General features: G+C 37.6%; 1 protein-coding gene and 1 pseudogene across 2 annotated transcripts; one reads left to right on the top strand and one right to left on the bottom strand.

Moving 5' to 3' along the window:
- Positions 1 to 446: 446 nt before the first annotated feature.
- MAEL (maelstrom spermatogenic transposon silencer) lies at positions 447 to 27,004 on the bottom strand. Of its 2 annotated transcripts, XM_040634590.1 has the most exons (12): positions 26,873 to 27,004; positions 26,513 to 26,605; positions 25,164 to 25,263; positions 24,066 to 24,221; positions 22,619 to 22,660; positions 14,325 to 14,449; positions 13,522 to 13,576; positions 13,262 to 13,403; positions 3,828 to 3,890; positions 2,907 to 3,039; positions 1,170 to 1,245; positions 447 to 634 (listed from the first exon to the last, which is right to left on the bottom strand). In XM_040634590.1, exons 1-12 carry the CDS (start codon positions 27,002 to 27,004, stop codon positions 447 to 449), a joined length of 1,305 nt encoding a protein of 434 aa, XP_040490524.1. The 2 variants fall into 2 exon arrangements, with proteins under 2 accessions (XP_040490524.1, XP_040490525.1); XM_040634591.1 differs by lacking the exon at positions 26,513 to 26,605.
- Positions 14,581 to 16,204, top strand: LOC121103706 (annotated as a pseudogene).

The raw sequence follows: 27,004 nt of genomic DNA, 5'->3' as shown, positions 1-27,004 counted from the left end.
TTGTAAGGACTGCACAAGAGGATACAGATGTCCATAAAGTAGGTACTCAAAAAAGTTCCAACATTTCATAGTGGGAAGAAAGAGATTAACACTATTTAAAAAGCCTTTCCTAACAGATACTCAATACCTTTATTGTAGAGGGAAAGATTATCAAAATACTCTCAAAAGGACAACTCTGAAATGCCAGTTCTGTTCTTAAAGGACTCAAAACTTTAATGGTGTTCACATCATACAATCAGGAAGTAGAACCACCCCTCAAAAAAGAAAAAAAAGCAAAAATGCCAAGATCTTCTCCAACTACTTTTTTACTATGAAACAGAATTTTCTTACAAATTAAGTAGTTTTTACAGTGGTGACATTTTCATTGATGTGATCTGTTTTAATGACTGTAGTCAGAAGGGAAGTTGGGCCTGTTATTTTTCCAGAAATTGAAAAAAATACCATCATTAAGATAAGGAAGAGAAAGATTTGTATCTATCTTTCTGGGACATGTAAGGTGAGAGTGCAGTCTCACAGTTGGAGAATTTGTGGATATTGCTGGAGGAATTGGAGATGCTCTCTAGCAAGCGGGTAATCCCTCTTCCCCGAACACTGCTGTTTTGGCCAGAAATTCTCACCCCAGATGGTTGGTCACCTAAGGATACTGGAAATACAAGAAGAGAAATGCAGCAATTTTATGGTTTTATTATATAGAGATCCCTTGATGGACTCTTATCCTACTGTAGACCTTTCATGAATAGGACAGAGATTCTTAGGAAAGGAAAACAGACCCTCAGAGCAAAGGCAAAAGGCTGAACAAGAATAGTTTTTGGTTTTAGCCCCAGAAACCTTAATTGAAGTTCTTCAGGCGCCACTTGAAATTTCATGTCCCTAGCTTTTAAATTTTCCTATCTGCCCAAAGACATCACAAAACTATAAAACTATAGCTGCTACAAGCTAACAGGCTTTATTTTCAATGCCTTGAACAAAAGTCTGGAGGCTAAGTTAAATTGTATTAAAGTGATACAAAAATGTACATATCCAAATGGTTTAAGGTGCTAATAATGCCAAATCAAACTCTCAATTCAACCAGGTCCTATATCTTAAAGCTAATTTAGAGCACCTGTTTAAGTACCATACCATACCCTACGCTTGCTGAGGTGCGTTCTTAGGAAACAGAAGATGCTTACCGGTGGGTGTGTTTGGTCTTTGTTCCTGATTAGAAGGGTTGAAATGAGAAAATCCCGGACTCTCAACCCTTAGCTTCTGTAAGTAACAAAGAAAAATACAAGGGAAAAGAAGTTTTATTTCTTATCAATTATTGGATCATCTACTTTGCTTTCAAATTATTCTTTATAAAATATCAACTAACACCCATTTTCCCAATGTCTAATTAACTTTTGAAGAGTAATGCTGTACAGGGAAGCAGAAAGTAGTGTCTGGAGGGGAATTACAGGGTCAAGAGAGGGTTATTTTTAAAGATGAGATTATAGCATGTTTCCTGGTAAGAAGGATTCGGAACTGAGAGAAACCCTGATGACGCAAGAAAGAGAAGTAAATTGTTGGAGCCATCTTTGAGCAGGTTAGAGAGTAAGATCTAAAACACAAAGACTGGTCTTAGCAGGAGCACAGACAATTCATGCATTAAGACAGGAGTCAAAACAGAGTACATGGTAGATGCAGTGGGAGGAATACGTAGAAAATCTCTTCTGACTGCTTCTATTTTCTCAGAGAATAGGAGGCAAGGGCATCAGGTATGTCAAACAAGGATTGAGTCTGAAGTGAAAGGAGGTGAGACGTAACCCCAGGAAACTGGGAGACATGGACAACTGACGGTGTTCTACTAAGGACTCACTTGAAGTTGGTAGTGATATTTCATAAGACCAGTCAGTACAGGTAGTTTCTTTTCAGCCCCATTTAGCTTCATGAGTATAGAACAGAGTAGGTGGAGAGTTATAGTTAATCCGGGTTAATGTCTGTCAACCAACTACTGACTGTATCAATTATTTATTCTATTTTGGGGGTTCCCTTTTTATTGTTTTATCAATTATTTTTAAATACCAACATTTTACTTATTACCTCCTACGTTCCAAGGCAGAGTTCTTGGCATTTTTATATACCGTTGCATTCAATCCTACAACTACTAGCCCTTATTACTGTTCTGTTTTACAGATAAAGAATCAGCACAGAAAGTTCAAATAACTTGCATACAGTCACACAGACTATATGAAGAAGGCCTGAAATCCAATTCAGGAATTCTAACTCCAGAGTCTATACTCTTGGCTGCTATGTTGTTAGTATTATATAGAGGCCTACTAATAAATAAATTTCATGGAGGGAAGAAAGGTAGGGAAATTAGATAGCTTTTGACCAAATCCTGAATCAGGTCTTATACATTCTTGAATATTTTAAATATTTATATTATCTACATTCAGATTTTAATTTTTGAGATGAATTTTGGATATGATTTGTATAAAGACTAATTGCTAATGCTAATTTTCTCAAAACTTCACTAAATATATAAAAAAAAATACCAGTAAGGAAAAAGATTAATGCAACTGGGTCCAACTGGATTAAGAACTGTTCGACATTCCAGGGGTGCCTGGGTGCCTTCAGTCAGTAAAGCAGCCAGTGGACTCTTGATTTCAGCTCAGATCAAGATCTCAGAATCCTGGGATGGAGGCCGGCCCACCCTGGTCTGGCTCTGCGCTCAGCAGGGATCCTGCTCCGTTTCTTCCTGCCCCTCCCCCTGCGTGCTCTCTCAAATAAATAAATCTTTTTTAAGAAGTGTTTGACATTCCATAAAGGATTTAAAACAATGTCTTAGAAAAGAGAACCGAAGTCCTGATCTTTAGCTATTGTTGACCAGGACCGCACTGAGTAGCACATATAAAGTCATCAGTAGCTCCTAAAAGTCAGTTCTTTACCTGGTAACGCCCCGCATCCAGTACAACCATTTTGGGTGTCACGCTATTGCTGGCCTCATAATCTTGAAGTGGTACATGAGTCTCTGTGAGCTGGATTCCAAAGAGAGTAGCCAGAGAATTACTGATGCAGTATCTTTAAAAGGAAATAAGAAAAGCTCATTATCAGAATCTGATCTAATTTATTCTAAAATGATTCATATTTTTAAAATGTCTAATATAAAGAAAAAGCATGTAAGATATACTGTTCTAAATTGGGGAAAAAAGAAATTTAGAGATTTGGAGAAGAAATGGGAATGGGTAGCGATACGTATCATAAACTGGTCATTACTGGTAAGCAATATTCTGATTAGCAGATAAAATTTCAGGTTCATTATAAGGGAACAGGATTAAGAGTAAAGATTACCAGAATTCTCAAATGTTTAAGGCTGGCAAAGGGCAGCAACAGAAATTAGGCTACCACTTTAAAAAAACTTATTTATCCTCAGAACCAACTGTAACCAGCCACGGAAAGGGACCACCACAGCACCCAAAGATCTGAGGCTCCAGATGCTTTCACTACAAAATGAGAAAAGTGTCTATATTTTTGGAGTACTTTAACAAGGAAATGCTGTTGTTAATGATATTAGGGAATTTCACATCCTACAAGGAAAATTTTCAGTAAGTGCTTCTGAAAGTTCACCCAAATTACTCAGGTGGTAACTATACCAACAAGTATTACATGGACAGAATAATAAAAGTAACATGAAGTTTAAAAAAACACCAACCCCCTCCTCAAAAAAACCAACCCTTTGTCTTAGAAGAGAATTATGGAAATGGAGGTGAAAAGTGTTTAACCCCATTTGCAAAAGCAACAGCAAACAAAATGGCAAAGAACCCAGTGCAGAATACAGCATCACGAAGAAATGTCTTTCTCCAACTTACGCAATTTTCTTGCAAACAGCTAAAGCACAGAAGAGAATATCGTTTTCTTCATGCCACTTGCACCTGTACAAAAAAAGGACTTTAATATCTTTAATGGCAGCGCACTGCTTAAAGATTTTTATATGCCAGCTAACTTACCTAGTTAAAATCATTTAAGAAAAACTGACGCTATTACTCAAAGATGAAGGTTTCTCATTTAACCAATGAAAAATAGATTTTTAAAAAAGACTTAAAATGTTATCTCCTCTGATGCAAATTCATGATGCTATGCAAACCATACATAACTGTAACACATAAATTCTACCTTGAAATAAAACGAGTGTTACAGAGACGCATTAATGACTATGGTTAACATGCAGTTGTTCCACAACTGTTTACTAAGTGCGTACTTCTTTACCAGGTATTGTTCTAGGCACTAGGGATACAGTATTGAATGAAACATGGGCTCATGGGCGTGGAGCCTAGTTTAAAAAAAAAAAGAAGAAGAAAAAGAGTGAAACACAGAAACTCTTACCCACACAAAACTTACTTTCTAGTAAGGAAGACAGATCAAAAAAGATGTAGACATAATACACAGTAAATTAGATAAAGACAAGTTCTAAGGAGGAAAAAAATACAAAGACAAAAAAGATGATATGAAACATTAGAGAGGTGACATCTTAAATAAGGCAGCCAGGAGAGGGACCACCAAGAAGCTGATGTTTGAGTGGGGACCTCAGAAGGTGAAGGACTGAGAGGGACTGACGAGCCACATATTTTTACAACGGAAGCCACTATAAACCTGTATCTTCTCACGGAGCATAGCCTATTCAGACTCAACAGTACTACCTGCATAATTCAAAGTTTGCCTGAACCTAGCAGTGATCGTTTAAAAATTACAATCATGCTAAACAATAAGTGTAAAATATCAGTTATCTACACTTAAAGTTATTTAACTGAATGGAAGACTACCTAAATGTTAGATTAAGAATTTCTCCCGCCGCCTTTCTAAAAAGTGATTCAGTAAATAGGATTCATAAAACTTTCAACCTAAGCCTATGAAACTATTTCAACCTATTACTAAGTGCGTACTTCTTTACCTAGTTTAAAAAAAAAAGAAGGAGGTTAGGTTGAAACTAAGCCTATGTTCTTACATATGCACACAGAATCAAGTAACAAATTTCCAGTTAGTTTGGCTCCTCTTCCAAAATTAAACCTCAAGTTCAGTACCTCATATACACATTTCCATCACAAAACATATTTGAAATAAAAGCAACAATTGAAAAACCAACAATGCATTCCAGGATTAAAAACATACTCAAGAACAAACCTATGGAAATCTGATCCCAGGGAAAAATGCCTCCAAACCTACAGTTACACTGTTAAAAATAACATGGTTTTCATCTGTTTTTGTTTTTATTTTAATTCCAGTTAGTTAACATACAGTGTAATATTAGTTTTGGGTGTACAACTTAGTGATTAAAAACTTACATACATCACCTCGCACTCATCACAAGTGCACTCCTTAATCCCACCACCTATTTAAGCCATCTCTCCATCCCCCTCCCCCTGGTAACCATCAGTTTGTTCTCTATAGTTGAGTCTGTTTCTTGGTTTGCCTCTTCCCCCCCCCCACCATCATTTGTTTCTTAAATTCCACATATGATGAAATCATATGGTATTGGTCTTTCTCTGAGATTTCTTCTTGGTTCTCTTCCCCAAAATCATCCCACAAATCCCCCTAAAATAGGAGTGTATTTTCTAGTAAAAGAAGATTCACTCTAAAAATCTGTCGAAAATCAGAACTGCTTCGTTCACTTTGTTAAGCTATTAATATTCACTTTGCAGCCTCAAATCTAGGCCTAGTTTTGACACATCTTAGATGGGCTTCTTTTATGAAATTCCACCCTAAAGTCATAAGGTCACAAGTGAGTCGGCTCTTTTGGGTAAATCTGTCCAACACTATCTCATTCACTCAAATGATGTGTGGCATAAAGGCCTTGACACTCCTCTTTTCTTATCTCAAAAAGTCTCGATAATCTCCTTTCCTCCTATTTCAGCATTAAGATTCCTCCTTCGTTTCAAGGATAACCCAGCCTTTACCTTGCTCAGGAATCATGACCACCTGACAGCTACAGACACCCTACACTATAGTCAAATGGAGTCACTAGTTTCTCTTCAACAGTTTCTGTGCTTTCAGTCCTTTGAGTCACTGTTCAGGCCATTCTCTTCTCTTGGAGGGTCCTTCTTTCAACCTAAATCTCTGCTCACAGAAATTCTATTCATCTTTCCAAGAGAACCATTTACCCCATTAAGTATTTCATATATTTTTAGCCCTTACCCTGAAGTGCTTTCTCCCTGATGTATCATATCCTTTGAAACACCTAGGAGTTATCAGAAATTATCATATACAACTCCAGTGTCTTTACTGCTCTTGTCAGACAGGAGGCACTGAGGGCTAGGACATGCTACTCTTTCCCATATTTCCCACAAAAACTCGTCTCAGGCCTTATGTACCAGTGCTGCCCAAATACTGGTTAAAAATTAAAAACTCGGGGCGCCTGGGTGGCACAGCGGTTAAGCGTCTGCCTTCGGCTCAGGGTGTGATCCCAGCGTTATGGGATCGAGCCCCACATCAGGCTCCTCCGCTGGGAGCCTGCTTCTTCCTCTCCCACTCCCCCTGCTTGTGTTCCCTCTCTTGCTGGCTGTCTCTATCCTGTCGAATAAATAAATAAAATCTTTTAAAAAAAAATTAAAAACTCAATAAATTGGGCCAAGAAAAAACAATTCTAAAGTGACATCAAAATATAAAACTGCACCCCTTAAAACTACTATTGCTGGGGCTTCTGGTTTAAAATGCATAAATTTATCTCCTCTTGCTCCCAGCACTCTACCAAATGACAGTCAAAGAATAAAGATGGTAGCAGCCCACGATAAAGGGACAACAGAAAGAGGCCTCCACGGAAGAGAGTTTAACAAATGTGTAGGCTACAGAAAGCAAACGAAGCCATGGTAACTAAGGAGGCTAGACAAAGGAAGTCACAGCCTTCGGTCCTCACAGAGCTGGCTGCACAAGGGGAGATCTGCCCACCGGCAGTCAAAAGAGGCACTGAACAGACGCACTCGTCCCTGGCCAGAGAACAGAAGTAAGACAGGAAGCTGAACTTCTGAACAAAGAATGGTCAAGTTCCCTGGCCCTGTACAAAGAAGTAAACTGTTCTTAGGAGAACCAGGCAGCAAGAATGGATGTTGGTACCTTAAGGCAAAGCCCTCAATATTGTGGCATTTAGGATTCTGTCTCAGCTTGACATCTAGCTCCCTCATCTGCTTCCCCTGTAGTAAAGCCCAGCTAGTTGATAATGCCCACCGAACACAGAGCACTTAGTCAGCTTTGCAACCCGATTTCTAAACATGAACATAACCAAGGACAATCAGACATTCAAAGAAAGGATGCAACACAAGACAGGAGCACCACAACTCACAACCTCAAAGAATGAGACAATCCAGAGAACAAAAGCAAACAAACATCCCTGCCCCACCACCAAGTACCCCAATGAGACCTGTGGAATTATTGCATCTATGATCCTAGTTTTCTTCCTCATATCTTCAACCCAAATCAGCACAGATGATGGCAATGCCAATCTGTAACATGATAGTAACTGCAGGTTGAGGGGTACTGAGACCTCCAAAAGTCAGCCTCTGCCAGTTTTAAAATGTCAGAGCTTGTCTGGGCTCTGTGCTGGGTCCTCTTCTTTTCATGCCCTCTGCCAAAGTGACCTCATCAATATGCTGTAAGACCCACTAAAGCAGAAGACTGGTCTCTCTTCATTGTATTTTCAGTGCCCAGAATGGTGCCTGGCACACAGTGAAGTGAATGCTGGCATTATCCAAACCTTTTCACTGAGTTCTGGGCCAGGACCACCAGCTGCCTGCTTGTTATTTCTAGATCTTACCTCACCAGGGCCTCAAAACATTCTAAACTTGCTCCTCTCTCTCTTCCCTGTCTACAAACCTAAGCATGGTCTTTATTCCTTTTCAGTCTTCCTTCTTGTATCCAGTCCATCAGCAAGGTCTACTGGTTTTTATACCCAGATGAAATCTACTTATTCCTCTCCATTTCTACTGTCACCCCCCTCCAAGCCATTTCTTGCCTAGAGAAATAGTCTAATAGTTATAGACTGTACTTCCTTTTTTGCCCCTTTTCAATATATCCATTAAAAACTCAGGAGAGCTTTTAGAAATCTAATCAAATTCTGTTAATTTCCTGCTAATCAAATTCTGTTAAATCTAATCAAATTCTGTTAAATCTAATCAAATTCTGTTAATTTCCCTTCCTATACCCCCTAAATACAGAGAACTGATGGTTGCCAAAGGGGAAGCGGGGGGATTGGGGAAAAAATTCCTTCCTGTAGCTAAGAAGGTCTATGGGGCTTATGGTCCTTGCTTATTTCTTCAACCTCACCTTGTGTATTCACCACTTTGCTCACTACCTTCCAGTCATACTGACAACGATTTCTAGTAAACACCAAGCTTTCACCTCCAGGCTTTAGCACCTCTCTGCTCAGGATGCTCTTCCATTTTTCACACAGCTGCATCGGTCTCTTGCTTCAGATCTCAGTTTTAATGTTACATCCTCAAAAAAAAGTCTTGACTATTCTAGAAAGTAGTCCTTGTACACACTCTTCTCTGCTAAAAGAGGAAGAGTATCCTATTGATTTCCTTCTTAGCACTGGTCACAAATTAAAATTACCATTTTGTTATTTACTATAAGTTTCGCTTTCCCATTAAAATGTTCGCTTCAGGGCACCTGGGGGCTCAGTTGGTTAAACGACTGCCTTCGGCTCAGGTCATGATCCTGGAGTCCCAGGATCAGAGTCCTGCGTCAGGCTCCCTGCTCATTGGGGAGTCTGCTTCTCCCTCTGACCTTACCCCTCTTGTGCACTCTAATAAAATCTAAAAAAAAAATTTTTTTAATGTTAGCTTCATGAAGGCAGAGACCACATTAATCTTGTTCACCACTGTACCTTCAGCACAGTGCCTGGGACAGAGGAGATGCTCGATAAATACTGGCTGATTAAATAAAAGCTGTCTTGTTTCATCCATAGGTCACACACAGTGAATTAATTCAAAGACAATTATGACAAGAAGCAACAAGGAGAATGGCAGATCTATAAAAGTTATAAATATGATGACCAGGATAGTCATCAATAGCCTGTTTAAGATTCTGATACTCACTTTGTCTGTTACCAATTTCACCAATACCTACCCATTTCACCTACCCATTTCTCCTAAAGCTAGAGACAAAAATTTACTACAAACTTTAATGTAAATGCAGAAGTTTAAGAGAAGTGTTTGAAATGAGCCCCATCTGCTTATATTAACAGATTCCAACAATAGTTTCTGTTGGCTACTAAACCCAATCTCCCTCCTAAAGTGCTATATATTGGAATCTTACATTAGGAAGCTCAGAAAAAGGCAGATCCATCCTTATCCAAGCGGTTTATTACCGAGGTGCTTACAGTACTACGTAACAGTTTCATCATGAGCAAAACCCACGGTGCAGCCCGCAGTGTCTTACACCAAAGCGACTCTTGCTGCGGCCTGTACTTGTTCAACTGAGCTCAACACTATTTCTTCAATTTTAAAACATGGGTTTTTTTTTTCACATTTTAGCTGAAGTTGGAATGCATCTTACAATTGAAGGTATTTTACAATTGCTATTGGTCAGCCTAGAATTAGTTGCATTGCCTGACCATGTACAAATCTGCTTGTTTTTGATGATAAACAACTGTAACTCATTTTAGTCAATAAACCATTTGAAGATTATTTGAGAAAGTATTGGTTTGTCTCTGAACACTTTCTGCTGACATCATCTGGTAAGATCAAGAAAGAACCAGCATCAAAACTCACAGAAAAGGTGTTTGTCAGTGGCAAAAAAGTATTTTAATAGACTGGCATATAAATACACGTAACTGTTATGTAGGTATCATTCTAATTCATTTCATTCACTTTCTTTGTAGAATAGTCTATTCTGTACCTTTTTTCTCCTAGTAACCATACATTTTATCCTTCCCCTAAAATTATTTTTCATTTTTTTTATTTGCAGTATAGCTGACACACAATGTTACATTAGTTTCAGGTGTACAACACAGTGATCCCACAAGTCTATACATTACACTATGATAACAAGAGTAGCTACCATCCGTCATCATACAACAATATTACCATACCATTGACTATATTCCCTATGCTATAATTTTTTTTTAAAGATTTTATTTATTTATCTGAATGGGGGGAGCACATGCATGCACAAGCAGGGTTGGAGAAGCAGACTCCGCTGAGCAGGGAGCCCGATGCGGGGCTTGATCCCAAGACCCTGGGATCATGACCTGAGCCGAAGGCAGACATTTAACCGACTGAGCCACCCAGGCTCCCCTATACTTTTCTTTTTTTTTTTTTAATAATAATTTTTTATTATGTTATGTTAGTCATCATACAGTACATCCCTAGCTTTTGATGTAAAGTTCCATGATTCATTACTTGCGTATAACACCCAGTGCACCATGCAATACGTGCTCCCCTATACTTTTCATCCCCAAAACTTATTCATTCCATAATTGGAAGCCTGTACTTCCTACTCCCCTTCAGCCATTCTGTCCATCCCCCACCCACCCCTCTGGCAACCATCGGTTTGTTCTCTGTATTTATGAGCCTATTTCTACTTTTGCTTTGTTTTTTAGATTTCACCCATAAGTGGAATCCTATGGCATTTGTCTTTGTCTCAGTTAGTTCACTTAGCATAACACCCTCTAGGTCCATCCATGTTTTGTAAATGGCAATATCTCATTCTTTTTTATGGCTGAGTAATATTCTTGTGTGTGTGTGTGTGTGTGTGTGTACACATATAACATCTTTTTTTTATCCATTCATCTACAGGTGGGCATTTGGGTTGCTTCCATGTCTTGGCTATTGTAAATAATGCAATAAACATAGGGATGTATATATCTTTTCTAATTAAGTGTTTTCATTTTCTTTGGACTAATACCCAGTAATGGAATTACTGGATCATATGGTATTTCTATTTTTTATTTTTTGAGGAACCTCTATACTGTTTTCCACAGTGGCTGTACTAATTTACATTCCCACCAAAAATAAACAAGGTAAAAAAAAACCTCTTGATTTCCAATGGAGTAACTTCTCAAGTTCACACCCGAGCCTTTATATGGCTTTATAGGGGTGTGGAGTGCACAAAACACTGGGGAGAGACAGAAGGGAAATAGCCTACGATTAAATTATAATGATTCTACAATGAGAAGATCTGTAAATATTCAGAATCTTGATAGATCACAGCACTGACCACAGCAAAGAAACTTAAAAGTGCCTTTAAGGCTCTAGGAGGCTGTCTGGAAGGGAGGGAGAGAGAAGAGTCATTTAAAAACTGTGTGGAGGGGGGGAAAAAGCAAAGGGGAAGGGGAAAAATTTAGGATTTTTCAGGACAAAAGAAAACAAAGAAAAATGGGAAGCCCCACAACCACACCCCTGCCACCCTGAAAGTACTCAAAGAAACCAGTTTGCTACACTGACAGAAGAGGGAGCCACTTGAACTACGAATCCCAAACCTCCCCAAATCACCAGCCCTGTCCAAGAAATACAAAGGAACATACCTCCATTTACTGAAACTCCCACAAGAAAACTGAAAATGAGACTCCAAACACTCTAGCTGATAAAGCCTCCCCCCTCACCTTCTTCCCCTCCCCGCTAAAAAACCACGAAGGGAAAACTAACATAACACTCTTGTGTTGAATTAAATAGCCTCAAACAAGAATTTTAAGATATGAAAACATGCCCTGAATGAGAAATTTCAAAAGAACAGGAAAAAAAAAAAAAAAGAGTTGATGAAACTCTGGAAATAAAAATTATATCAGAAAAGAACTAAATTACATACACATGCTGGACTCCCTTCGGAAGAGAAATTAAATAGAACAGAACTAATATCAAACTCCCATCAAAGACAAATCTCCAGAAATAAAACCTGATTCTGCACACTGAAAGGGTTCACCGAACAGCTGAGAAAACGGACCTGCAATAATACACTCAGAGAAATGTCCTAATAAAACTATTAGACTTAAAAGAGGAAAAAACATTCTTAAATTCTCCAGGCAAAAAAAGATCAAATAACTTAAAAGACCAAGAGAATTAAATGAGCAAACTTCTCAGAAGCAGCACACAAAGACATACAACAGTACAGCTGTATTTTCTAGAAACTCAAGGAAATGAAAGTCAAATAAAAAGTTTTCAATAGGCAAGAACACGGGGACTACTGGTTCCCAAGAGCCCTAATCAATCTACCAGATCAAGATTCAATTTTTGTTCTGTAAAGTCCACAAATACCATAGTAACTAGCTTAAAACTACAGAAGATATAGTGAAACACAGAAATGCAATAGTAACAGGAAAATTTTAATACACCATTCTCAACACATGACAGATCAAGCAGACAGAACTCAAGCAATTAAGACTTTTTTTTTTTAATAACTGGAAGTGTGTACCTCTTAATCTTCTTCACCTACTTAGCCTATCTCCTCACCCACCTTCCCTCTGGCAGCTACCAGTTTGTCCTCTATAGTTAAGAGTCTGTTTGGCTTTTTGTTTGTCTCTTTTGGTTTTTAGTGTCCACATAAATGTGAAATCATGGTATTTGTCTTTCTCTGACCTATTTCACTCAGTATAATATAGACATAAGAAAGACAATCATCATACGGTTTCATTCATATGTGGAACATAAGGAATAGCACGGAGGACCATAGGGGAAGGGAGGGAAGAGAATGAGAAGAAATTAAAGAGGGAGACAAACCATGAGAAACTCTGGACTCTGGGAAATAAACTGAGGGTTACAGAAGGGAGGGGTGTGGGGGCATGGGGTAACGTGTGGTGATGAGCACTGGGTCTCATATCCAACTGATGAAACTTATTCTCAGGTAGTTCAGAAAAAGAAACAGTGTATATACATCTTGAGAAAAAGTTATAAGAATATGTATTAATAATTAGGGAATTTGAGAGAATGTTATATAGAACATTACTGTACTATTCTTGCAACATTTCTATAAACATGAAATTATTTCAAAATAAAAAATACTTTCAATTTATTTCACTTACATATTTCTTATATGTAAGTCTAAGAATTCCATGTAATAAAACATGTTTAATAATATTCTTTCATCAGCACAAAAATTCTAAGTGATAAAGCACCATGTCAGTGATTTGGTAGTGTGTTTTGTTTTTAGTTGTAGACAAAATGACAATGTATCAGACAATCAATGGAATCTTACTATTCAAGGAAATGATTCTGAAGTTTCATAGGAAAATACTGCCTGTGATGAAAAAGGAAAAACTAATCCTGCCATATTTCCCCAGTTCAAAAAGTCAAAATCACTATTACAAAATCACCATAAATACCTTGTGTTGCTAGAATAATCCCACATGGCCACATCTAGGAGGCTCCGAACCCAGGTTTTAGAGGGCTCCTTAAGAAATTTTTGCTGGTAGATCCCCACTACAAGATCTTCTACAGTGAGAAGTTCTAGATTTTGCCTGATTTCTTCCATTGGTAAATAGAAAAAGACAAACAATTACTGAATTTAGGCACACAGAACTATATACCAAACTGGAAATACAGATGCTATTGTGCACTTCAACAGTGACCTAGTTTTACTTACCTGATGCCTTTGCCATATGCCTCAAGCACCAGTTGACTCTGGCTCTGTCATCAGACTGGAGAAGGGAAAAAATTTACTTGTATTTTCTCCTACACTGAGTTAATTTTAATCAATTGCTGTCCTTTCAAACTGAGGAGGTGGGGGTGGCAGGAAGGGAAAGACTAAAGAGTTTGTGACAACTAAATGAGAACCATAAAAAAGAGCAACATGTATTTTAAAAGACTACTGCTTTTAATAACCAGTTACATTTATAAAGCAACGGTAACAGACTCTGTGAAAAGCAAAGGGAATCTAGGGTAGGCACATGAAGAAACCAATGTTCAGAAAAAGATAAGGTAATCTGTTTATGGTTACACTTAAATAGTAAGGTTAAAACCAGTTCTTCAACTCCTAGCTAAAAGAATTTAGACAAAATGAAGACTAGAGCTCTCAAAAGATTACAAAAGAGGATCAAGAGATTGCTACAAAAACAGTTCTGAATAAACAGTAATCTCACTTAGAAGGACAGGTGTACAGATTAGAACACACTTTTTTCAGAGTAAAAAGATACTGAGAAGATATTTCAGCAGGAGAAACTAAAAACATGAGATCAAAATAGAAATACATTCAGCTTTTGCAGTCTTCAGAATCCCTCTAATACCACAGAAATCATTCTACCTAATCACATTCAAAACAATTCAGAATGAACATGTTTTAGCTCACACAGCTAACATACAAGCACATTTACTTTCTTTGGGTACCTTTCATGGATGTTTCAGTATCTAAGTGGATGCCTTAAAAAAAAAATTCTTACAATGAATTACCTTGCAGTAGATAGGTGGCCAGTTTCCTGGGTTTGGGTGAATAAACCTATAAAGGTTTTTTAACACAGTTGCTTGGTTATGCCCAGATTCAAAGTTTGAAATAGGAATCTTGTGACTAGAATCACCTGAAGGGAATAAAAAGGAGGAAGGAGTTCAAAATTTGACCAAGACAAATATTACGAAGTAGGTAAGGAAGTAGGGGTACAGGAAGACAGCACTGGTAACTCATAGTTAAGCACTTGTACCAAGCCTAGTTATGGTTAGGTACTTTCTATAATTTATCCCATAATCTTAGAAGATAGGGGATACACACATATTAGAGAAGACACAACCAACAATCACAGAAGTTAGCGCAGTAGGTTAATAGTTGGCAAGCAATGGAGCCAGGACTCAAATCTATGTTTTCGCCATTCCCATCTTCCTTTCATAAATGTTTTATATATAAGGCTGGAGAACTTAATAGCAATAACTGCTTCGTAAAAAGTTGTATGATTAAGATTTCCACTTCCAGTTTAAAAAAAAATGGACAAAGTAATTCAGACCAATTTCCCACAGAAATCTCATACATCTGAGGATATCAAAAGCACATACCGTAGCAAGAAATTATTAGATCCAGATGAAAGAGAATACAGAAATCCAGAAAGGCTCTCCAGAGAGTCTAGCTTTGGGGGCAACTTTGTCCCTGCAGTTATTTGCCAATTCCAGAAGAGGAAACTGAATAGCTGAGAAGTGTGCTTTTGACAGCTTTTGGGACCTGGTTTGCTAGGCCCGCAGTTATCTAGCAAAAGCAAACCTAAATCCTCTCTGGATGATGGGAACATCGTTATAAGACTCAAATTACTTTAAAATCATTTTTTCAGTGTGGCAGGGAAAAGGGCAGACGGGAAGGTGGGAGAGGAGAAGCCTGAGAAACTAAGGTAAGCTGGAGCCTCTGGAGTAATGGAGGGGGAATTTCCAGTTGCAGTGCTGAGAAGCGAGCAGCTGAAGAAGCAGCTTGCAGACCTCCCAACAAAGCCTACAAAGATCTCCAAGTCTGGATTTGCCATGGTAGTCAAACGACAGAGAAAGCCTCAGCCATAACCATCAAACTTGAATCAAATAAGCCTAAAAAAACTGTTTTAACTCTTGCTCCAAAAACCTTTTCAGCAGCAGCTTTTTTTTTTTTTTTAAGATTTTATTTATTTATTTGACAGAGATAGCCAGCCAGCGAGAGAGGGAACACAAGCAGGGGGAGTGGGAGAGGAAGAAGCAGGCTCATAGCGGAGGAGCCTGATGTGGGGCTCGATCCCATAACGCCGGAATCACGCCCTGAGCCGAGGGCAGATGCTTAACAACTGAGCCACCCAGGCGCCCCTCAGCAGCAGCTTTTTTTTTTTTAAAAAGATTTTATTTATTTATGTGACAGAGAGACAGCCAGTGAGAGAGGGAACACAGCAGGGGAGTGGGAGAGGAAGAAGCAGGCTCCCAGCGGAGGAGCCTGATGTGGGGCTCGATCCCAGAACGCCGGGATCACGCCCTGAGCCGAAGGCAGCCGCCTAACGACTCAGCAGCAGCTTTTAACGAAGAGGAAAACAGTGAACCAGAGGAAATGCCTCCAGAAGCAAAGATGAGAATGAAGAATATTGGAAGGGATATACCTACATCAGCAGGACTAACTCCTTCAATAAAGGAAAGCATGGTTTTTCTGATAACCAGAAGCTATGGGAGCAAAATATAAAATCTTGTCTTGGAAATGTCCATGACCAAGACAAAGGATATGTTTTGAAACTGGAGTGTGGAGTGGGTGTTAAGTTAAAAGGAATAGTTTCCTTTTGTAAAGAATGGTAAAAGAATATCCTTGGAACCACCTCCCCCCCCTTTTTTTTAAGATTGGGTGGTGATACACTAATAAATAAGAGTTTGAAATTAGAGTTAATTTATGTTTTGTATTCAGATTTCAAGGCATTTGTTAATTTTGTAGTATCATGTGATTAGTTTCTAAAAGGTTACAGGTAATAAAAAAAATCAGAAATGGTACTTTTCTAAGAATTGCATATTTTTTAAGACACAACTATTAGCACATTAAAAGGGAGGCAAAAAGTTATTGTGTATTTAAACTGCAAGCAATTACTCTTAACTCCCTTATTATAACCTACACTGGCTCCCAGGAATAGCCTTATATAGAGGGAGTACTGTATTGGGAGGAAAATGTTACTGGAGTATATTAAATTAAAATACAGTTTTCCTAATGGGCATTTGTTTTGTTTCAAGTCATCATAAATGAGGTATTGCACTGCTATCAGTTGGTACAGATGCTTAGCTCTTGAAAAATTTTTTTAAAAATTTTATGTAGACTGTTGCATATTTGAAATAGCCCACTTCACCTTAATGGGTCTTGTCTACCTTCATTACTCTTCAAAGACCGTTTGCTACCAAAGTAAATCAGTATCTTGAATGTGCTTCCCTTGGTTTTTGTTATTAACTAGTTCCTGTAAGCATTTCCACCAGATCCAAGGCAAATCACAAAGAAGCTCTTTTCAAATACAAACCACCACCAAAAATTTAAATGTACGTATAATAAATATTTGGCTGGGGTTTTTTTTTAAGGTAGAACCAAAAAAGCAACACTGTATGAAGATAAAAAGGAGAATGATGTACTTTCTGTAACTCTGTTAAAGCTTAAGTTATTAACTTGTGAAAGGGAATTTGATTTGGACTTAATACAAGAATTCTTATTTTAGCCCAGTAATAGGATTTGAAGTGTATACGTATTAATCAATGGCCTCTCAAAAAGTACAGTTTAGGTACTGAAGGACCAAACTAAAATGCATCTTTAAACATACCTTATGGAATCTTTGACCACATATATGTTGTTAGATCTATGTATTGTAGGGTTTTAAAAAACTTTTTGTACATGAAATTTTTTCATGTGATAAACACATCTTTAAAAGCATAGTCACAGATAAAAGAAACATACAGTATAATGATTTCCTTGAAAACTCCTGCAGTGTTTAATCTGGAGGCAGCTTCAGACTATCTTATTGGTGATAGCTACTGGCTGAGCTCTTTTAATAGGTAATAGAGAAGCAACCTGTATATATTCTTAATACTTTATTTGCATTTAAGTTTAGAGTAAGCCCCAAATAAAACAATGGAAATGTATATAAAACTATCAGTTCTTACATGATTTAATTATATCAAGATATATGAATTTAACTTGCTTTAATGTAAGCAGACTTTCCGCTTTTATCCATTTTACTGTTTACGTTAAAATAACAACCCTCTCCTACATGTTCTTTTCTTGACTCAAATGAAATATTAACCTAAGGTCAAGATGGGAGAGAAATGACTGAGATCAAGGTCTTTACTAAAATACCAGTAAATTTGGGGCACCTGTATGGCTCAGCTGGTTAAGTGTCCAACTCTTGATTTCTTTGGTCATGATCTTGGGGTCCTGAGATTAAGTCATGCTGGGCTCCATGCTCAGCAGGGAGTCTGTTCAAGATTCTCTCCCTCTCTCCTCCCTCCTCTAAAATAAATCTTAAAGGCCAATAAATTTGTCATACTAAAGAAAAAAAATCATTTTTTTCAGTCTATATGAATAACCAGGTGCATGAAGAAAGAAGAATGAAAACCAAACCAAATTTGGTAGGAAGAGATCCAAAGGTACTCCAGCAGCTGAAGTTATTCAGCACAGATTTTAAATAATCATGCTTATATCTGAGGAGGTCAAATTATGAATTTTAGCATATAGTTAAAAAAAAGGATACAGAAGAGTTCAATTTCTGATAATTACAGACTAGAGAAAAGCTGAACAAATCAAACACCTGCTTGAAAGCACTGCAGAGACAAAACTGCAGTAAGGAATTAGGGGTCCAAGACCCTGGAGAGGGAAAAATGCTGGAGAGCTTGATTCTGGCATTTGGGTTCACTGGTAATTTGGGCATTTACCAAATCTCGAAGAGGAGATTTAAAGTCTGAGAAAATGAGCAGTTTTCAATAGACCAGACTTGTAAGAATTAAAAATATTACTCCACGGGCACCTGGCTGGCAACATGGGTGGAGCATGTGACTCTTGGTCTCTGGGTTGTGGGTTCAAGTTCCATGTTGGGTGTAGAGATTACTTAAAAATAAAATCTTAAAAAAAATCTTACTCCAGTATTACTTGAATATTTTTAAATTACATACTTAATATATACAATTGTCTTCTGGCTTCCATTGTCTATGCTATGGAGTCAATTACAAATTTCACAGATGGTCCTTTAGTGGTCATCTGCCTTTCCCCCTTTTTTAGAGATCAACTAGAAATAGATGGGACTCTTAAAATATGTGAACCCAATTCTGTATTATCTCAATCCCTAAAACTGAATTAAGGTACTCTGAGTAGGCTAGTGACAGCAGCTTTCTGCCGGAATCAATCATAATTTTTTTTTTTTTTTTGGAGAGGAATAACAAGTTTTCCTATCTACTGTCCTCACTCAAAAATAATCAGACATATGAAGAGATCTGATACCTTGACTGAACATCAAGAGAACCAACAGATCCAGAAAGAAGACCTCTATAATAAGGTTATCAGTCCTAAGACTTAAAATGTTCAGGAAAATAAAAAATATCGATAATTTCAGCAAAACCATAAAAAAAGAACCAAAGGTAAATTAAAAAAACTAAAGACACATTCTCTAATCCATGTTAGAATGGCAAATAAGCTTGGTAACAAAAAAGATTAATCTCAGTCTTTAACATGATTGCACAAATCCTAAAACAAAGTATTAGCAAACCAAATTCAGTGACTATATTGGGTTTAGTGCTGGAATGGAATGTTGGTTTAGCATTATCAAGTTACCAGATGAACAAAAGACACAAATCACGTGAGACACAGAAAAACCATTCATTATAATGTGCAACTGGTATCTCTAACCAAACTGGAATAGAAAGGAACTTCTTTACCCTGATCAAGAGTGCATACAAAAAATGAGAGAAGAAAAAAGAAACAAAAAGCAAACAGCATATTCACTGGTGAAACATTAGAAACTAGAGTCCCTAGCCAGCACCCTAAGACAAATTTTTAAAGTTTTAAATAAAAAATTTGTATAAATTAGAAAAAAGTCATTTCACAGATATGACTACATAAGGAATGTACTAAAAACTCAATTATAGTTTAGCAATGGCTGGACAAAACTAAAATACAAAAGTAAATAAAATATAATTTTAAGAGATCTCACTTATAAATAACAAAATGTATAAGTCATAAATTAAACGATATTAAAATCATTGTGAAGAAAATTTAAAGTATTGTAAGGCATTACAGATCTAAAAAATAAGAGTAGACCCCTGCTCACAGATAGAATTACGTGAAGCTGTCAGTCTTCTCCAAAATGATCTGGAGATTTAAGGTAATCCCAATCTAAATTTCAACAAAGCTTTCTGTAAAGCATGATACTCTGACTTTAAATTGTATAGAAGAGCAAAGGGTCAAAAATAACGATGATGTTCCAAAATAAAGTCAAGGAACTTGTCTAAGTATTAAAATACTGTGCTCCACGGTATGGATACCAAAAACCAAGCAGAGCAACAGAACAAAATAAAAGATACCAAAAAGACCCAGGCATCAACGGAAATGTGGCACTGCACACTAAGGACCAAACTGATTATTGAATAAATGATGCTGAGGCAACTGATTATCTACATGGGAAAAAAGATGAAAAAGATCCCTATTTCACACCATATAGAAGTCAATGCCAGGTGGATTAAGAACTTGGATATGAAAAACAAAACTTAATAAAAACTATCCTTTATGGCCTTCAGGTAAAAGAGGATGCTTAAAGAAGACACTAAAACCCCTCAAAACATAAGGGAAAAGACTGATACATTTACTAAATTAAAAATAAACACTTTCATTCATTAAAAGACACCATAATGACAATAAAAAATACAAGGCACAAACTGAAAATAGGTATCCGCAATTAAATCAATAAGCAGATACATAATAAAATTCCACAAACAAACATGAAGGACAACCCAACAGAAAAATTAGGAAAAGGTAATACTGAGTTAAAAAAATACAGGTACAGAAAGAAGCACACAATGTTAATTATATAAAAGTTCAAAAAAGCAAAATTAAATACATAATTTAAATAAATATGTATTCACAGGATGCCCGGGTGGCTCAGTTGGTTAAGCGTCCAACTCTTGGTTTCAGCTCAGGTCATGATCGCAGGGTAGTGAGTTTGAGCCCCACGTCGGGCTGTGCACTGGGCACAGAGCCTGCTTAAGATTCTCTCTTTCTCGGGGATGTACTGTATGGTGACTAACATAATATAATAAAAAATCATTATTAAAAAAAAAAAAAAAGATTCTCTCTTTCTCTCTCTGCTCCTCCCCTCCATCCCCCCAACTCCCACTCATGCGCACTCTTTCAAAAAAACCAAAACTATGTATTCACAATAAAACTATTCAGGAAAAGAAAGGAAATGACTAGCACAAAATTTCAAATAGTGTCTCTCTTATAAAGAGGGAGGGGGATGCAATTAAGGAGAGATATAATGACCTCCAATGATAGCACACTGCCCTTATTTCTTCAGCTGACTGGGGAATGCCCTGCTGTTCATTAATATTCTTTATAACTTAAGTCAATGTTACATTCTTGGCGTATGAAGATTTTAAAAGCTGATAGACCTTTTGTACAGGAAGCTGAAAGCAGTTTTTAAAGCTTTGCTTGTTTTAAAGCAGAACTTCTCAAGGAAATTAAGCAGTAAGATGGACAGAATCAGAGCTCCCGTGGTTAAAGTGGGGGAGAATGAGAAGGACCAAAGACCTCCTATCCCCACAAACTCATACAGAACCTGAAGGACCCTTCCAAGAAAAACATGGCAGTGAAGTGGGGAAATCAATAGATTCCTTATCAACACCTCTTCAAAACCTGAACTTCTTTGATTCTGATGTGCTAAACCACGGTGCCCATCCATGAAGTGCTCCCTTGAGTTCACTTACGCGTATTTCATAAAAGGCCAGGTAGCACAGGAGCACTTGAAAGATCTGCATGCACATTCCTTAGCTTCTACTCACTCTGCATCCACATGTAAACTTGCTCCAGTGTACTCGTCTATGAACCATGATCTTTTCCTAAGCATCAGGTTGATTACACCAGCATCAGCATTTTTAGTGATGTTAACATAGCCATCACTCTAATACAGTCATTTATTTATCTTTTTTAACTGGCATACCTCCCAGGGTTATCAAATTGGCAATTTAAAACCTGTCTAAATTGGCGCGCTCCAAAGCAGCTCACCGATGAGCTTTCCTGAATGGTGTTAAATTAGTTTGAAAAATAAATTAAGAAAACATTCCTAGAGTCTTTAATAGGTTTCTGTTAATCTGGTTAACTTGAAAATGTTGTAAAAATACGCCTTAAAAACTTTTTTTAAAATCAAGTATTTATCAGAACCAAAACAATCAACAGTAAGTCCAGTGGCACTCTCACAAATTAAGAGTCTGGCAAATAGCAAGGATTCCAACGCACTCGATAGATGAACCAACCAGAAACAGCTTAAGTAAAAATGAAGTTAATTCACCAGCTAAGTTTCTATTTTTGTCTTTCCACCAGCTATTTCGTGAATAACCTCAGATGATGTAACACGTGGGGGAGATTAGCCAGGTTCACACTTCAAAATCTACAACAGAATTTTTCTTCTGTATTATGTTTTTCATTCAAAGCTATAAAGGGACCAACTAAAAAAAATTTGCCCTTACCTTGTTCCACATTCTACTGCCCTGATCCCAGGCAAACAAAAAAAGGTCTAGTACGTATTTTTTATTAAGACCAGAAAAAACTCAAAGGACATAACCAAAAGGGACTCTAAAATATTCTCTTTATAAAGAACAGCATTATAAATATAACAAAATACCTGCTTGTTATGGCAGATTTGAAAAACTTATTTCTAACTTCAAACACTTCTATTAGGCTAGTTGTTTACATTTTTAAGTAAAAAACAAAACAATGATACTTTTGAATATAAATTAAAAATAAAACTATTATCATGATTTTCATTATAACCAGAGAAAACTGGTTAAAACCTAGTTCGTAGAAGAGTTTAGCTCAGAGCTTAGGTAATACAGTCATACCCTTCGGTATCCCACAAGTCTATTTAATGTTTTTAAGGATCACATACGCCATCTACCATTTCTATGACGATTCTCCAACAATAAGGTGATTCCTCCCCCGATTTATGTTTTCTGTGTCCATGTAAAGCAGTAAGTCTTTACCAGTTAGATACACATTCAATGCCTATTATTCTACCCCATTCCCTTATACTTACTTGCAGCCTGACAATGAAAGCGAAATCCTCGTGGAATTTCACCTGTAATACAAAATATTTTGTTGAGAGAAGCTCTCTGGTTTTACTATAGCCATAAGCCATAGGATGACCAAGTCATAACACAGGTAGGTAATGGCTGTTGCTATGTGAAAATACAAAAAAATTAAACCTTCATAGAGGTTGTTTTTTTTTTTTAACCAAAGGAATGACATTAAAGAATATTGGTATATTGTCTAAACTACTTTAAAAAGGAAGTTACTCCTTACAGAAAAGAAATAGTAGGTACAGAAAACTTGCTTAGGGAGTCTTAGTGAGGGGTCCATGAGGCCCTTAATATAGGGCCTCATGTACACATATCTCACCAAAAAAGAAGAAAAGTCTCCAAATTCAATCTTTTTGATGTTTTACAACCATATGAAGAAAAGCAGTTATTTAATTTATCCTAAGCAACAGCTCTCACAAGTGTGAGTAGGATGATTAGTTTCTCTGTCATCAAAACATGAGAAAAAGCGCTGGCTTATTCTAATGAATTTTAAAGCGACTGACAAAACTAAAGATGAAGTTCTTCTTTCCCCAACCTCTACCCCTACACTCTTCTCCTTATATATATCTCCTACTTGCCTTTAAAGGTACACTGGTCCTTTAACTACCCTCCTGGGAACCTAACTGAATCCTATGTCTTCATTACTACTTGGTTTGCTGGAGTGGAATAGCCAGAAGAGATACTGAGAACATCTGAGAGACTACTAAGAATTAGGATATTTCCATACCTTCGCCTGTATTCCTTAGAACAGTCAACAATAGGTATTATTCTCACTTTACAGATAAGCTAATAAGTTCAGGAAGGTTAATAACTTTGCTCAAAGTTACAAAATAACAGCAGGTTAAAATCTAGTGATCTCCGAGGTGAAGGATGGGTTAAAGAAAAAAAAGAACAAAGGCTCTTTTAGAAAATTCCAAGATGTAAGGCCACAGGGAAGCGAATAGGCTACACATATTTCAGGCATACTATCCACCCAACTCTAATGCTTTCTTGAGGCTAAAAGCTTAAACTAAAAACACTCTGTGTAAACACCTAGTTCTTAACAATTTTTCAACCAATTATGATGAAGTCTCATTACACTTTAAGAATTATACACCAGCCCTTAAGAAAACAAATACTGTTAAATAAAGTCAAGATTAAATGCATACTGTTTAAGATCTAGCATCTAGGGGCGCCTGGGTGGCGCAGCGGTTAAGCGTCTGCCTTCGGCTCAGGGCGTGATCCTGGCGTTATAGGATCGAGCCCCACATCAGGCTCTTCCACTATGAGCCTGCTTCTTCCTCTCCCACTCCCCCTGCTTGTGTTCCCTCTCTCGCTGGCTGTCTCTATCTCTGTCGAATAAATAAATAAAATCTTTAAAAAAAAAAAAAAAAGATCTAGCATCTACTCACTCTGACTACTTACCGGGATTTATAAAACTGTGGAAATCTGCCATAATACCTCCTTGGAGAGAATATTTAACACAGCCTATTTCACAAGGGAGGAAGCGCTGTTCACAATGAGGAGGTAGCTCACCATGGCTAAAAATGTTCAAAAAATAAAAAATGCCTCCAAGGAGAGCTAAAAAATAAATAAATAAAAAGAAGAAAAAGGTAAGACAACACAAACAGTTGAGGGTTTACTCCTCTACAAAAGCAAAAGTTTTAGAACCATTTTCCTTGTGTTCCTATAATCCTAAGAGCTGGAAAAGAGAAAACTAATCATCTGTACCAGGTAAACGAATCAAAATTTTTATAATTACACTTATCAAGAATTACAGTGGTAACCACTCTGCATGAAGCAACAAAATTATTCAAACTTGCAGCCAGCTCTACATAACTAGCTAAACATAAGCCCTGAATTTTAGGAATGACTTAAGAAAAGCTGTGACCCATATTCAACAAATACAAGAGGTTTGGAAAATAAAGCCAAGTAGAATCAGCACAGAAAAACTCTGATATAAACTATGGACAATTTAGGTCACTCTTCACTTTTTAGCAATATACACAAGAACACCGATAAATTCTCTAAAGGAAGAAAGAAATATGAGAATGTGTGAAGGGCCTTATTTAACAGGATTGGCCACATTTAAGACTGTTAAAAGTTTATTAATCTTCAACAAATTCAGAACACAAAACAGCCAGAAGGAATAACAAGGACTCTCATTAGCTAAGTTCTTTTGTAGGCTAGCTCAATAATTCAACGTCTTTATAATTTAAATGTATTTAAGAGTCTAGCTAAAAACACTTACATCTAAGAAATATATTTAGTAACATATAAAGTGGTTATTAACCAAGAGACCAGGTTTCTGTATAAAACAAAACAAAATCTCTCCACTGTTATTTCAACAAATGCAAATCACCCCAGCTTTTACAACGTTAGCACCACCATTATTTCAACACTTGTAGTCAATTATTCTGAAATGCAGGATCAAAATGAACAGAACACAATTACTGATCAATATATCATAGTGTTTTGAGCACCCACATTTATCTGAGCGTTCTGCTTTTAGGATTACTCTACCTTGATCACTTTTTAGAGACAAATTTGACATATCCGGGGGTGAAACATTCTGCCTTGGTACAAGCATGCCTGGCTGCTTCAGTGGAGTAGAAACAGGTTTCTAAAGAGGAAGAAAATAATTGATCACATACTCACACTCTTAGGGGGTACTTTACACAAATACTTAAATTTAACAAAAGAACTGAAAAACAGTTCACAGATTACTTCAGTAACCTCTGTAGGCCAATGAGCCCGATGAGTAAATAAGCACGTATTTGTCAGGGACACCAACATCCAAAGGCAGACAAGGGCAAAATCTATAAATATTTCTGAATCAAAAGGTGAGTGGTAAACAACCAAGTCAACTATCGCTGAGAACGATGTGCCCACCACTGATAATCTACATGAATCCCACCGAGTTACATAATACACGCCAGCCCGGTGGCCAAAAGAACATCATTCGACAAAGCACTCCAATTTGTTTTTCACTTAAAGTAAAAAGCCAATCATGCTGACTTCAAGACTCCATGAGGGACGTATACGACACGGCTTACATTTTGTTTAAAAAATATATATATCAAGGATCCCCTGTATAACTAAGAACCAATTCAACCAATTAGAGCTTCTATTCAAACATACATTTACAAAATAAAAATCTCTCAAACCTAAAGCAAGCAAAGCTCTCTTGAATTTCAATCCAATGCTGACAGTTTGAAGAATGGACTTTTACTATGTAAGAATGGAAAGCACATAGAGGGAGGGGAAAGAGTCCACAATTACACTGAATTTTCCTGATACAAATCAACAAGAAAATTTTTATTTAGTACTTTATCATTCTACTACACATAAATTTACCCAAATCAGCTTTATTCAACTGTTACCTATAAGGCACACTAACATTCACCAGCATGTGCAAGTTTTGTTATTTCAATATTTTAAACACAACGGCTTGCCTGGTTCCGGGTGTCATTGAAAAAGAGAGAATGGTCCAAGCTACTTTTAAACATAAAAAAAAAGGAGGGGCCTTTAATCATAAAGGGGTTGAAAGGAACCCTTAGAGATCATCTAGTACAAACCTTAAAACCCAACACTCTCATCACTGATCATGGTTTATTGGTTGCAGGTTTCCTAATAAGGATTCCCCCAGCCTTTCACCACCAAATAATGACGACATGTGCTCTAGTTAGAGAAACTGCTGGCTTTTTAACAGGCATTCTGACACCAGGAAAAAAAAAATGAAAAATTCTTCTTTGCACTAGACTGAATCACCCACTAGTCCCCCCCTTGGCATTCACCCACTCACTCATCCAGCACTTAGTGAACATGCCCATGTTCCCGACAGGTAGCTGCTCTTCCCAGGCTAACTTTACCTGCTTCTCTGGAGGCCCAGCTTCCTTTACCTGGGCTGCTCTCCACTCTCGAGCCATTTCTGCATATTTCTCCTTTTCTTCCTCCCTCAAAAGCTGGGAGACATTAAAGGGGGTTGAGAAAGGAGAGAAACAACAATAAGGACCGAGTGCCCTTAGGCCCCAAAAGCAGAAGCCTAAACATTGTAAGTGGTTTGGTTTGCCCTAGGGCGGGAACGCGTGGGCTTCCTTTCCCCCCAGCAGGGGGCACGGGGTCCCTGGTCTCCTTGAGGCCTCTTTCCTTGTCGTCTCGCCCTTGCACTTGCCCAACTGCCTGGTCCGCCCCCTGGGCCCCCTTGCCCCCCCAACACCCTCCCGTCTTACCGCCCAGTCAGCAGAGCAGTAGGGGATGGCATCAGCTACGCGAGCCACAGGAAGGCCTCGCCTCCGTAGGTCGGGGATCTTCTCCTGCACAAAGAAATAGTACGCATTACGGCTGGTCCTGCGGTTTGGCAT

This window comes from Ursus maritimus, unplaced genomic scaffold, assembly GCF_017311325.1.
Source record: "Ursus maritimus isolate PB19 unplaced genomic scaffold, ASM1731132v1 scaffold_2, whole genome shotgun sequence".
Taxonomy (NCBI): Eukaryota; Metazoa; Chordata; class Mammalia; order Carnivora; family Ursidae; genus Ursus; species Ursus maritimus.
This window is presented reverse-complemented; position numbering and strand designations above follow the sequence as displayed.